This window comes from Periophthalmus magnuspinnatus, chromosome 8 (assembly GCF_009829125.3).
Source record: "Periophthalmus magnuspinnatus isolate fPerMag1 chromosome 8, fPerMag1.2.pri, whole genome shotgun sequence".
In the NCBI taxonomy this organism is placed as follows: Eukaryota; Metazoa; Chordata; class Actinopteri; order Gobiiformes; family Gobiidae; genus Periophthalmus; species Periophthalmus magnuspinnatus.
In genome coordinates this window covers 5,066,746-5,081,541 of record NC_047133.1, presented here as the reverse complement: position 1 = coordinate 5,081,541, position 14,796 = coordinate 5,066,746, and the positions used below count along the sequence as shown (strand labels likewise).

Below are 14,796 nucleotides of genomic sequence, written 5' to 3'. Positions count from 1 at the left end.
AGACACAACACAGAGCCACAGTTTTTGGATATTATCTAAACTCTCTGCACCTGTCAGACTCAGCTGGTCTGGACATGACATAAAAAGCAGTCTCTCTTTCATCCTGTCTTTACTCCACAAACTGATGTAAAACGTGATTATTCTCAACCTTTTTTTCCTCCTCGATAACTCAAAAAAACGTCTCGTCACTCACTTCTGCTCTATATCTCTTTTGCTGCAGATTAACAAACCCAGGGCCAGACTTAATAAATGTTTGATTTCCACAGCACCTTTTTTAACCGGTGCAGTTTTCTGAGTTACTGAGTGTACGAGGCAGGGCGGGGGGTGTTGTGTTTCAAGCCACAACGCTGAACCAGCTGGGAGGCAGGCAGGAAACAAAGCTTCCCTCTGTGTCCTCTGCCGATCCATTTGAGGATGGGACAAAGTGGCCACAGAATAGACACCCAAAAAGAGCTTTACAGTGGCGTCTTCCAGGAGAGCCCTAAAACACAATTATCACTCCGCACAGCCCGGATTGGGAAAAGGGGATTATGATTAGAAGCAAGGTCACCTCAAGAACAGAGTCTTTTTTATTATTAATGTCGTTAAACTGGTTCGCTTTTCAATTTGTAGCAATTATGTGGCGCCCTTAAGTAATAAATCTGGAATGTTTTTAGGTCATGGAGCTTAAGAAAATAAAATTAAGCTCAATTAAAGGTGAATTATTAATAGGGTAATTTAAAAAGTAAGGAAATATGTGATTGCAATTGCGAATACATCTCCAATTTATATTTTAATAATGAGATTCTGTTAAAAGTTCAAATTTTAAGTGCGTCCAGGAGAATTAAACAAAGCGCTCACTGACAATTTAATACATATTTCAGGTTTGTATAGTCTCCGTTTAACATTAAGACGAACATTTTTCATTATCAATACGTTATTTAGTTTGCAAAGAATGGTAGTTTCTTTGTCTAAGATCCAGAATATACACTTTTTCAATACTTTTACGAAGAGTCTGGTCACCTGTGATTGTTTTCAGGTGCGTGTGATTGACAGGTGGATCAGCCAATCACAGAACTCCACGTTTTTCCCAGGAAAAACAGAGGACATTCATAAAAAAACAGACGGATGAGTTCATGAGCAACAGAAAGGAGGTTTGTTTGTTAGACTATTTAGAATACCGGATGCCGTATTTATATTTGCAGAGGAGCCATGAAGCGTAATCTTTTTAGGTTTGGGAAAAAAATAGCATCATATGTCACTGCGTAAATCCATCACAATCCAATCAGAATCACAATTTGAATGGACGTAGCGCAATTTCCTCCACAAACAACAAAATGTCCTTCTTATTCTTATTTTATTCTGCATAAAAACTGCTAACCCTGTAGTTTAGATCTGTACAAACATGTTCTGAAATGCGATTCTTGTGTTAGTTTGTCAGTTGATATTTCAGATTTTGTTGGTGTCAATTGTGAACTTTGAAGAAAATCCTATTACTGAAACATAAATCGTTCCGCGTAACTTTCCATTTCAGTAAAATTACCTCCCTGCCAGAAATTGGAAAGAGAAAAAGTCCTGAAATAATCACAAATACGAAGCATAGGATTTGAACGCAACTGTAATAATTCAAGACGATATTTTTTTCCATTATCACTTACAACGTGTGACACTTTTAATCACGTTATCTCTAAAACCACCCTCTTCCTGCCCCAGACGTGCCCCCTCCCCCCCTCACCCTGAGCCTGTGCACCAACCAGACCTTTAGGAACATCACTTATTGTCCCTGAAACCAAAACAGCCAGCACAGCGCGGTGATTGACAGGAAGACGGTACGTTTATCTGCAGACAACAGAGATTTGACTGTTTGTGCTGTTTGACTGTGTTTGGAATATGGGATTCAGGGGAGTTTCTTGTACCTGAACTTTAAACAAACAATCCCAGAGACTTGTGCTTTTGATACAGTCGGATTTTTCGTGGCCACGCTGGAAACGGAGCTAAAATTTGTTATGCTTTACGTCACTGTTTCCCAACCAGGGGACAATGGGAATAGTTGATGGTTTGATTTTAAAAGTGGGTCAAATTGAATTGTATTGTATGTATTTTTTAAACTTTATAGAGTTGGCATCACCTTCATTAGCATCTTGGAATTAATTCAATCAACATTCTCAGGAGGAGCCAATCGATAATGTCATCAGAACCTTAATATGTTTGTTTGTCTATTTCTATTAAATGTCGTAAAGGAAGTTGGATCAGGGCGGTCTTATTCAGGACCTCAATAGAGTCACTTCCTGCTCCGACACGGCCTGACGTGAACAGGGAGCGGTTCGCCGGCTCATTGTCCAAACCCGCTTTGATAGATCTCCATTAGCATGCACTGGCAAAAGGAATGTGTTCAGCGTACAGTCTCCTCCAGTCTCCCCACGGGACCCACTCACCAGCCGCTCGGCCAAACTCTCCCACCCACACGAAGGGCTCAGGTTGCACCCCTGACCTGCGCCGCGCCGGCCTTGCCCCCCCATGGGAGCGGACAGTGGCGCTGTTGTTAGCTCTGACGTCATTAACAAGTATCAGAAATGCTGCGCTGCGGAGATCAATAGAACGGCTTTTTATTCTGGTTTAATTTGAAGCAGAAAGATTTAATAATAGTCCTACAGCATGTTCACAATAAACACTTCAAAACACTCCAAAAAATGAAATATACAATGAAAAAGTTGTAATTCGTTTGACTTGAAATGTATCTAACATGATTAACTTGCATGTAAAGACGTTTAAGATCCCAGCCAATGAAAAACTGAGTCAAAGTTTTCGTGTGTTTGGTAATCTATTGTTGAGTGTGTGTTAACTCTCTCTAAACATTACCTAACTCTGTCCCCAGATACGATGAAACTATGTTCAGATGAAGTATAGCTCTTACTTGTAACTATTGGAATGCAGATTTATTCTTGATTCTAAAACATTGGACGTAATGGTCGAGTTGTTTGTTATCATTTGGTGTTTTGGTTCTCAAGACGATTATCGAATCAGACAGAGGAATGAGTCTCATGTGCTGAAATCCAGCTGGTTTAAACCTAAAAGATCTGATCAGTACTAGCGCTAGTGTCCTCCATATTTAGTTGGGATTGTAAGTACAGTTGTTCCTCACTATATCGCGGTTCATGTTTCGTGGTCTTGCTGTTTCGCTGATTCATTTCAGAATCTGAACGTGCATTGTGTCGTGCGTCCTGATTGGCTGTTGGACTGTAGACCATTGTGTTGTGCGTCCTGATTGGCTGTTGGACTGTAGACCATTGTCCATCAGTCTCCTCCGTGCCGTGTCTCCTGTACAGTCCAGAATGTGTTCAGACAAATTTACATAAACGTTGTATCGCAGTGTGACTCTGAAGTGCTGTGTGTTTGCAACTTGTTTTCTCCTCAACAAAACCCACAATGTCGATGAAACGTTCTGCACCGACAAAGACGCCTACGAAGGTTTGAACTTTGAGAGTGTTTAAACGAGAGAGAAATGTGAGAAAATGTTAACGCCTGTGTGAGAAAAGTGTATAAAGTGTGTGGTGAGGGGTTTTACAGCCAAAAACATAGAGCATAATTGTAAAAAATAAAGCTGATTTCGACTATTGTGGGTTATTTTTAGAACGTAAACCTCTGCGATAAACGAGGGACCACTGTACAACAAATCAAAACATAAATAATCACAAAAAATCATCATAACATTAACATTAAAAGTGAAGAGTGCAGAATAAAAACCTGGAGGTACTTGGAATGTTCCACAGTATGGCATTAAACTTTCTCAACAATAGACAAGAAGATGTTTTTTTTTTGGGTTTTTTTTTTGTATTGTATTTTGAACAGGACACCCAAGAAAAAAAAGTCAAAATCTGATTGGGTTCCCTTGTATAAAGAAAGATAAATAAAGAAAAAGAACAACTCCTATAATCAAATACTGTATTTTCTGGAGTATAAGTCGCATCAGCCAAAAAATGCATAATACTGAAGAAAAAAAACATATTTCACGTATAAAAGAGAGAGAAAGAAAGAAATGTGAGAAAATGTTAACGCCTGTGTGAGAAAAGTGTATAAAGTGTGTGGTGAGGGGTTTTACAGCCAAAAACATAGAGAATAATTGTAAAAAATCAAGCTAATACTTCGCGGATTTCGCTTGTTGCAGGTTATTTTTAGCACGTGACTCCCACGGGGACCTTTTTATTTTTTTTATTTTTTTATTTTTTTTAACTGTAACATTGCCAGAAACATAAAGCTCATTCAAAGGTGACCGCTAATCTAAAGGTTGTCAGTTCAAATCCCTCTCTTGACATAAACATCATTAGCTGAGCGGTCAAATCCACTGACTCACAGGTTGGCGGTGCGATTTCTACAGATGAATACTGTCGTTGTGTCCTTGGGCAAGACCCTCACCTCACCCCCAGTATCTGCGTACAACGGTATGAATACGCATGTGATATAAAGCTCTTTGATTGCCTTGAAGGTGGAAAAACATTGTATAAAACCATGACCTTTTACCAAGAATATCTGTTTTTGGTTCATGGTGATGTTATAGCAGCATTGACACTATAACATTATAACTAAATACCTGTAACAGCCTCTGTAACTGTACCTTTTCCACCTCACATCTCTCCATACTGCACCTTCCATCCCGAGCTTTCTCCTTCTCACGCATTTCTCCCTTAATGATACTGTGACATTTACAGACAGCCATTTGGTATTAAGAGACTGGAGAGGCCTGTGCTCGAAGGGATTTCAAGACACAGCGGCCCGGCACCAGGTCTACCTCTGAACTTATGCTGCGTGTTATCCCTTGTCTCTTATATCCCCTCATTTCCTGTTACTGCTCCACCATCTGCGCTCTTTAAAAGGTCAAAGTTCCCCCAAAATGAAGTCTACCTACCTCGGAGGGATTCGGGCTTGACTGTTTTTAGCTGTCTGCAAAACCAAGACACTTTTATTTAAGTTTATGCAAAGGTCACCGAGTGCAAACATGACATCCACAAAACAAATACACATAGAAATCCCAGTTTTGAGCCACTTGACTTGGAAATCGCGTGGGTTAGATGTGTTTGTCACTGTGTTTTTTCTTGCTAATGCTAATTCTTCTGCATAATATAATAGCGAAACAGTAGTATAGTACACAAAAATACTTACAAGTCCCACTAAATTGACTTTAATTTCATGTTATATAAAGTAAACCTGCCTGATTTGGAACAATGAGTCAGGAACATGTTTTAGTTTTAGTTTAACCCCACCCACTCGGCCCGTTTTTATTTATTTATTGTTATTCTCTCTTGATAATTGATAAAGCACCATGAATAACAGGGAATCAATTGTCTGTAGCTTCTCTGTTAGTTTTAAGTCAACAAAAATGGTTTGCAAAAAGGATTATGTGTTTCAGTCCATTGCGATTTTAATGGACGCACTTAGCAAATCGCAAACGCTGCAATATTTGAAGCAATCCACAAACAAAATAGCCCATCTTCTGCATAAAAAAACATCTAATCCTGTCATTTAGATCTGTGCAAACATATTCTGAAATGTGTCAGTTCATATTTTAGTCTTTTTGTCACTTTTTTGACACTTAAAATGTGGATCCTATTATTGTTTAGCCCTATTTTATTCTTTTTTTTGCTAAATTACCTGCATTTACAATACAATACTGCATAATACGTCAGACATTTATCTTAACCAGAAAATAAAAAACAGTACTGGATCCTTAACGTGATCAACTTTTACTCTTTTACTAATAAACCGACAAACCAAATAACCATGAAAAGATGTGCAAGCTATCTCTTTCTATTACTGTACCAGGCAGGTAATACAAAATCAGATCAGAGATGTAAAAAAAAACATGTTACATAAGAAAATGAATCACACTTTTCTATAGCTCACTAACATCAAAAGCTGCTCCTCCAAATGAACAATACCCCCTCCACCCCGTCTTGTCACGCGGGGCATTTCCCTTAAAACACACAAAGTCCAACAGTCCACAAAGGGCAAGGAAAAGCCAGGGGAGCCTCCCTCAATTTCTCATACTCATTCTAGATAGCGGCACCCACACAGCAAACCCATGTAACAAGTGGACTAAATGTCAAGCGGCAGGTTGGAGGGGAGTGGAGCGCTCTGACCGCTGCATTATGAGGCAGTGCATTAGATAAATACAGTGGACAAAAGAGCTTTAAAAGAGAGAATTCACAATGCATCTGATCTGGTCCACGCACGTATACTGTTTAAACATGGCTCATAGTCTCCCTTTCAACACACAATTGGCCCGTCATGTAACCAGCGCTGTGTGAAACCATCCGATTGCAACTTTTGCGACATAACGTGCCCGGAGTTAGCAGGAGAGTCATACAAATACAAACTCCAGATGACGTTACTGTACAGATAACAATATGTACTAATAAGAGAACTGCAGTGTGTTCATTTAATTCAACTCAGTACTGATTCCAATACAACAATGATAATTAAAAACACTTTCTTTAGACTATAGAATGTGATTTTCAACATTGAATCATAGCACTTTGTTTTTTCCATGGGCGTCATTCTAAAGCAATTCATTAAAAGCTCATTTCTGTCCTGTGAATGCAACTTTTTAGTATCGATACCTGCACAAATGAGTATCTACGTTTGATCCGACTTTAAGCATAGATTATTATCAAATTTTAAATACTTTTGACTTCCGTATTCACAATATTACTCAAGTAGAAGAAGTGAAACGGTAGCTAACACTCCTCAAAACTGGATGGATGTCGGCTAAAATCAGCGTAACAGGGAGATTATTTATAGTGAAAACACAATTTTGTCAAAACAGTATTATGTAAGCACGCATCTTGCACGATCTAACAAAAATATAATAACACAGGGAGTGCAAAAAGTAAAAAATGGCCACTGTTTTAAAACTTTTGCATAACTGAGACATGCAGTACTGTCCGTGTATCTTCTTCCATGTTAGTCTAATTTGCCTTATCATTTGCAGCACTATTTTGAGTTCCCTCTTCTGTTCCTGATCGGGAAGCACAAAGAGACAAAGAGGTGGAGGAATCCGTGGTCTAGAACAATGAGAGGAAACCGGCTCTAGCATCCTGGGGTCCGAGTGTCGGCTAAGACCGCAGCGGACAGCGGTGGGAGTCCGTGAGCGTTCCACACGACCATCCTAACAAGAACAGAGCTTAGAAGTGGCCGTTGGTGACTGGAGATGGCCTATCTGTGTGTATATCGGGAGCTAACTAATCTATAGAGATAAAGATGCAGTTTGAAGAAGGCGATGTGATGCTATCAGGCCTTGAGTTGGAAGAATTTTATCCAATGCAGATCTGGGTCAGAAGTGTGTTACTGTTGCAAAAGGTCATGTGATTTTAGTCAGGCTGGAGATTTTACACTGTAGGCGACGAGCTTTTTCTGGGTTGTTTTGTGGAAAAAACAGATGAGGAATTGGCCAGGGTTGACTAGTTTGAAATTCTTTGTAATCTATAGCTAAACTCTTGTTCTTGATTGCATTTATGTCAAAATTTGTCGACATGCATCATCTTTTAAAGGTTCTATATAACACAAAATTAATCACTGGGCTGTAAGCGAAGTTATAACATTAATATCTCCTCAAAAACATACCTGGAGTTTATTGTTTTACTCATACACGTTTGAGTAATCCTTTATTATTACTTTAGTTTTTCAGTAACACAGTCTAAATATGCAGGATTGTGTGTTAGACAAGTGTGAATGAAACAAAACACAACTCCGGGTATATTTTTGATAAGAGAACAGCGTAATATCAGCCTTTTAAAGACCCGCTGCAGTTCTAAACTTTACCTTTTCTATCTGCGCTCCAAGTTTTACACTGTGGCTCTGTCTGTACTGTTTATTTTGCAGCTTTGTGAACATACTCATCATGAATTCTGAAATAAAGGAGATATATCGTGCAAGAATCGACTTTTTAACCATGTTTTCATTACTTCCCCTTCTCGTTTACCCGCTCAAAGTTGTATTTAGAGTGATTCATGCATGTGTAATGTTTGTTTTATCCCTCTGTCGTCCAGGTCTGGGTCTGATCCACAGTAAAAGCCCAAGTTGAATCTGTCAGCTGGACAAAAAGTTGTATACAAACTACAACTTTTTGTCCAGTTGACAGATAACTTTGGGTTTTGGTATGCATGTGTAACCTTTAATCTTAATTCTCGTGTATTCAAGATGCCATTGCTCTAATCTACCCCTGTTTTCACCAGCACACACCCACTGCTCTTCTCATACTTTGTTCTCCAATTTTATTTTCGTAATCGGTGATACATGCAGGTCTTTGGCAGCGTTGCGGAGCCATTTTGGCAAGTGAAATCTGCAGCTTGCTAGCATGAACTCTAGCTATCCAAAAGAGGAGTTGACAGCATCGTTCAGCACTTTTAGAGTAATGTTGTGATGTAAAATGTCCAAATTATAACCTAATGATCCACAGACCCATGTATTATAACTATACAGCAGATAAAAGAACAATGTCTTCTTTAAACAAACAAGTCAACACAAGAAACCACATTTTTACTGGTTGTGCGTTACAGCGTCGATAATTTAACCTGTGGATCCTCAGAGAAAATGTGTTAACAGTTAAATTTGCAACATGTGCACAAACCTGTAATTAAAGAAACCGCACTTTCCATATTAAGAGCAGTGATGGGCTAATTTGAATGCAGAGAGTAAAAGCTGTGATTAGGCTTCATAAGTGCCCATCTCATGCCTTTCATCACACTGGAGAGTTCTTTAGTCGTTCTGCTCTCTCTAGGTAATACCGAAACATCCCCACTCTCACACATGTGCGCCTCGGAAAAACATTTACCCACGCATCTCATTTCGCTGCACTCCACTTCATCTGACACCGGCGCTCTTCCTCTCTGTAATTACCGCTTAAAGACGGGCTTATGTAAGCAGCTGGAGGCGACACGAAGACAACCTCCCGAAAGTCTCCCCACGTCGCCTCCGAATGGGATTTAATCAAAGATATGCTTTTAAACTCAAGTGCTCAAATGCTGCACAAACACAATCGTTCACATTGAGGAAAATCTGCAGATGTAAAATAAACATCTTGTAAAAACTGTACGGCTCAGGAGGATAAATATTAACACTTATGTCAGTACTACAACTATTACAAGTACATCAGCAGTAATAGTCAACATTGGCTGTGTTTACGTGCACAACAAAATCATTATTATCGGAGTACTAGAGTTATGAGATTACTGAAATCATGTAAACAGTTCCATCTGATGAGAGTAATCTGATTTCTTTCTTATTGTTCACGGATTTTGACCAGGAAAATTATGCAAATCTATTGTTGCAAAGACAAAAATAGAAAAAAGATTGAAAGAGCTATTCTAAATTTGTACTTGATGTGCGTATCTTCCAAATATCCATTGATTACTACACAAGTCGCTAATGAGCAGCCTGGCACTATCAACTTTTACTCCTAATACTGTGACAATTATCATACTGTATTTTTGATAATACTTCCAGAATTAGCAATAATATAATAGCATATTGTTGCTGTAACCCAAAAGTTAGTGGGTTGAGCACCACTATGGGCAGTGTCGCTGTATTGGGTAAGACTACGTTTACATGCTCACAAACCAACACAAAAATACTTAAAAATGATAAAATGTAATGAATACTTATGAGTTGATAATAATTTACTTCATATATGATAATAAAATGTGTAAATTTATATTGTAACTTCCATCCAGTAGAACACGGGCGTCAAACACATTTTCACCAAGGGCCACATCAGCAAAATGGCAGCCGTCAAAGGGCCAGAAGTAAAATAAATGTAACTACTTTTTAAACTTGTTAATTAACTGTTTTTGTATTTATTACTTATTCATGTTACAAATATTACATAAGCGTTTGCAAAGATATAAAAATGTGGCTGTGTAATTGCGTATCTACTGATAAAATGACATTTTAAGACCATCATCATACCTTTTAATTTACCCTGTCGAGGGCCGCATAAAATGATGTGGAGGGCCACATTTGGCCCACGGGCCTTGAGTTTGACATGTGTGCACTAGAACATGCGATGGTTGTTTATCACGTGGATCAAAATTAACTCATGCATATGTTGAAGCTGATAAATAGTTGAAAGAGCGTGCAGTTACTTCACAGTCCACCACAATGGAGGAGTGAAAATTTTACTGGCAGGTAAACACGGGGTGACCTTTGGACCGGCCTCTGTGTTTGTGTTCTTTTCCACCACGACGGCAGGAGCTCCACTTTTCTGTTTCTTTAATCTTGGTCAATTATTCTTGTTCACACCTCCCCTGCACTTGTCTCACTTTCGCCCACCTCACACATACAGGGAGCGTACATCAGCCCGTAACCATGGCAACCCCAGTGTTGAGTGTTGCTCAGTTTTCTGAAGGGGGGGCGTCTCTCTTCGGACCCTCTTTGTGTGGCTTTACAGACCGGGGTTCAGACGTCACAGATGTAGGCGTCAGAAGTAACCGAGTCAAGGAAATATACATAAGAATAGACGTGGATGTTTATGGACAAGTATGTAAGGAAAACGACTCAAGTTTTTACCGTTATTATGCACTTATAGTCAAAATGCAGACCCCCACCAAGGCATTACAGTCCTTTCATGTGATGCCTACATTAAATAAGACCCATGATACTTAAATAGGAGCACTGAAATGACTAAAGGAGAGCAAAATCTGTAGTCTTTGGTTAAAACAAAACCTGATTTTACTGTAATATACACTTAGATATTTCTGCCTTTTATTTTTTGTGATTTGTTCCTCCTTAACATCACATTGTACTATGAATTTTAAAATAATTATTCCAATCTTTAACATATTCTTTCAGCTTTGTCTTTTCCTTATTAGTGTGCCCTCTTTTGCATATTTGCCGTTAAAATAAATCAGATTACTCGCATCAGACGCAACTATAACTGTCCGCTAACTCCAGAAATCAGATAATGATCAGATTTTTTTAGGTGCATGTAAACAAAACCACTGATTTGGAATATTTCTACAGGTAGTTAGAGGTTACAGTGATTGTCTTAGCCCAGGTCTGCCTTGTGCACATAGTAAACACAGGCTGCCAACGTGCCCTTGAGCAAGACATGTCACGCACCTTGCCTAAATCTGACTGCGCTGCTTGAGTGAGTCAGTGGTGTTGACTGGAGAGGCCGACATCTGTATCCATCCTCTACCCAGAGCGCAGATAAAGCAGCCTTAGGGGTAAACATCAGTGAAAGATGCAGCCAGGACACAGCTGCTGATCCTGGAGGAACACTCTTCTTCTCCTCCTCATCCTCAAGTGGCTTTTAATGAATAAATAGTCTGAGCAGAGAACCAGAAAATCAAGCCACAAGGGGCCACAGCGGAACAAAACTAAGCCCGTAACAACAAGCATCACACAGTCATTCTGCCTGATTTGTTTTAAAGAAGACGCCAAGTTATTTCCTGTAGTGGTTTTGCAGCTATATGTTGTTTTGTGTCTGTGCACCCACTAGACACGCACTGCACAGCAAGATATGGGGGAAAATGTGAAATTTGCAAGCTTTGTTGAATAAAATTTACAGGGATTGGTCAGTGCTTGGTGCAAATTTACCAAACGTTGTCCACACAGAAGTAAAGCATCTTTGAGTGCACAAAAAACACAATATATATATATAAATCCAATGCATTTGTGCTAATAGTTTAATGGCTCTGTGAGTTTGTCTAGTGTTGTCACGATATATAACATGTCAAACTCGATTTTAGTACGAAGGAATAGGCTCGGTATCAATTTCAATACCACGATTAAAAAAAAAAGCTGGTTTAATACAATGTAGCTTTCTTTATGCTATGATTTTGTCTTATATTAGTTCTGAAAAGCTCAAGATAATTCTAAAATGTACCTTTTTCTTTGATGAGAAATGACAAAATTCAACAGCAGTTTTAATTTCGATTAGTATCTGACCCTTTGCTATTCTCTCCGTAAGTTATTCAGATGGAAACCGAGATATTAGGATGTATATTATGCTCCCGTCTAATGGCCTCCACACTGTGTCCCAAAGCTGAAGCGGAGTGTTTGTCCTCTCACCCACACCAAATACCCCGACAGATGACCCTATGCCCACAGCTGCTCTGCACCGCAACACGTGGGCCAAGTGTGCATGACCATAATACATAATACATCTACACACCACTCAAAGAATGAAAGTTAAAAGCTCACCTATGAAAAGTGACTGCGTAACACGATGGGCGTACCACTCAGGTTAGGGTAGGTTAGGTAGTTATCAAGAAAATGCTTGTTTTCAACCTTGCACAACAAAATCAACTTAACCTTTGTGGTATTTGTTGACAGTTAATGTGTTACTCGTGTGAATCATTCTGAGCACTGCCTTTGTAGAAGCATGAATTACATACTATTAACACTTAGAATAGAGGCTGCTTGCTTGGATTACATCATTAGATTAACTTATCTTTGCTATTTTTGCAGCAATCAATGAGGTAGTCAGTAAAAGATGAGACTATTGCGTAATTTTACTGATTTTAGTTTGCTGTAGGCTGATAGTTTATTCAATATAGCACTAACATGACACTATTTGACAGTTTTTGTTCCTTATAGGCACCTTTAGTGAACTGTATAAAGTAACAGCCTTTAAATCAGGTCCTGCTTGTCCCTTCACTGAATCTCCCTGTGGTGATGTAATGTGTTTAGTTAAGTTATCTCTCTGCAAACTTCTCACAACCAAAAACAGGGCGCACTATTGTGACCCAAACACGTAATTTCTATGCAGATTTCCACGCACCTTTACGCAGTCGTCATCCGAGTGGACACTGAGCTTCTTCTCCACGTGATTGTGGATGTCTCCGTTGCTCTCCGGGACCGGCGTGGATTGTCTTGGGGTCGCGTCTCGTTGCGCGTCCTCCTCGTGTGTCTCCTCGTTTGTCTCCTCGTGTGTCTCCTCGTGTGTCTCCTCGTTTGTCTCCACGTGTGTCTCCTCATTTGTCTCCACGTGTGTCTCCTCTTGTCTCTCCTCTGCCACCTCGGTTACTACTTCTTCATCCTCTTTTACGCAGCGCCTGTCCTCTCCATTCTCCATCCCATCCACGTCCTGCGCTTCCATAGACTCTCCCTCTTCCACCTGCTGCTGCTGCTCCTCTACCTCCACTTCTTCTTCTTGTTCTTCTTGTTCTTCTCCTCCTCCCTCCTCTTCTTCTTCCTCCTCCACGGGGACCCCCTCGGTGACATACTCTTTCTGACACTTCAGATTGTGTCTCTTAAGCAACTGTTCCGTCTCCGGGTCGACCACGATCAGCTCCAGGAGTCCCGCCGTGGCGCGTATCCGGGACACGACTTGCTGGTGGCTCTCGCTCTCCACGTCCTCGCCGTTTACAAAGACGAGTCGGTCTCCAGCGCGCAGCCCGGAGCTCTCCGCGGGGCTGTCGGGCTCCACCAAGCGGATGAACTGGCCCGTCTTCCCCTTCTCCCCGTGTAGGTGGAATCCGTAGCCGTTATCGCCCTTCTCCAACGTGCACAGCCTCGGTCGCAAGTACTGGCTTTTGCTCGGCATGGTTGAACAGGCGGTCCGACCTGTTGCGCACGCTCTGGAACACTGGAAAGATGCTGCTCGCGAGGAGGAGCGTGCGTAAAAACTGTGTGTGGGAAACCTCGGAAACAATCCCCGCCTTCTCGCTCGGTCACTAACGCGGCTCTAATCTCGCTTTTATGTGATTTGGAGAGGCTAAAGTGTTGGTGATGCGGATAACAGTGACCCGTGGCGAAGACAGAGAGCAGCAGGAGCAGTGCAAACTCGCGACACAAGTAAAGACAGAGCGCACTCAGGAAGAGGGAGGCGCGACCACGGCCCGGCCCAGCGCGCACTTTTCTGATGCAAAGTAGTGACAAACAAAAACGCTGTCCAGGAACAACATACGCGCTGTACTATGAGTATCTGTTAATGATTTGTTTTGTTAAACCTTCCTTGACCTATGGATACACTGTTAATCATCTAGACTTATCCAAATTGTTATTTATCTTAGACTATGTACTGTAAACTCCCCAAGTCAAGATGTTATTTGGCATTTTAGACCAAATCTGGAGAAGCAACTGTATAGAAGTTTTGCTACACTGACTACTAAAATGCTGTGTAAATATGAAAGTAATGGGCCTTGTCACCAACTTAAAATGGCACATGTTTTTCTTAGTAACTTTGTATGTAAAGTTTATATAAAAACTTACATTTAACTGGTCTACATTGTTATTTTCTGATATATGTTATGTTTGCTCATCAAAAACAGACCTGGAGTTGTGTTTTGTTTCATTCACACATGTTTAACACATAAACTGCATATTTAAGCTGAGTTTTTCCTCTCTGAAAACACTCTGTTCCACCTTGTGACGTCATGTGGTGATACAGGAAGTGCTCCACTGTGTTTTCAAACTCCATATGTCCAATCTCTGCTGAACTAAAGTTAAAAGGTACGTGCCAACTTGAAAACTACCGCTTCATTACAAGGCGGAACAGAGTATTTTGAGGTTTGGAGATGTAGATAGACGAATAATGCAGGATTATGCAATTATACATGTGTGAATGAAACAAAACATGACTTCAGCGACGTTTTTGATGAGTTAACAGCATCAGGTTTGTGTAATATATGACCTTTAAGAGTGATCCTTCAATCTTTAACAATATCCCTTTCATTTTAGTCTCAGTACATTAGTTTGCCCCGTTTTGCATTATTTCCGAATGTGCAAACAAGCAGAATTCAAACTGCTCCCTTCAAATGAAACTGTTTCCACGTCATTTCAATAGTCCAATAACTCCAGAAATCAGAATATCATCAG

At 40.2% G+C, this 14,796-nt stretch overlaps 2 protein-coding genes across 2 annotated transcripts in view; both read right to left on the bottom strand.

Moving 5' to 3' along the window:
• The window catches only part of LOC117375492 (Na(+)/H(+) exchange regulatory cofactor NHE-RF1), a 32,962-nt gene extending 19,196 nt beyond the window's left edge, over window positions 1–13,766 (bottom strand). Inside the window, exon 1 of the mRNA XM_033971806.2 lies at window positions 12,758–13,766. Within this exon, the coding sequence (XP_033827697.1) occupies window positions 12,758–13,522 (765 nt within the window). The 5' untranslated portion in view covers window positions 13,523–13,766. The remainder of the gene's footprint in view (window positions 1–12,757) is intronic.
• atp2a1 (ATPase sarcoplasmic/endoplasmic reticulum Ca2+ transporting 1) overlaps window positions 1–14,796 on the bottom strand; it is a 147,979-nt gene that overhangs the window by 51,713 nt on the left and 81,470 nt on the right. The gene's annotated exons all lie outside the window — the stretch shown is intronic.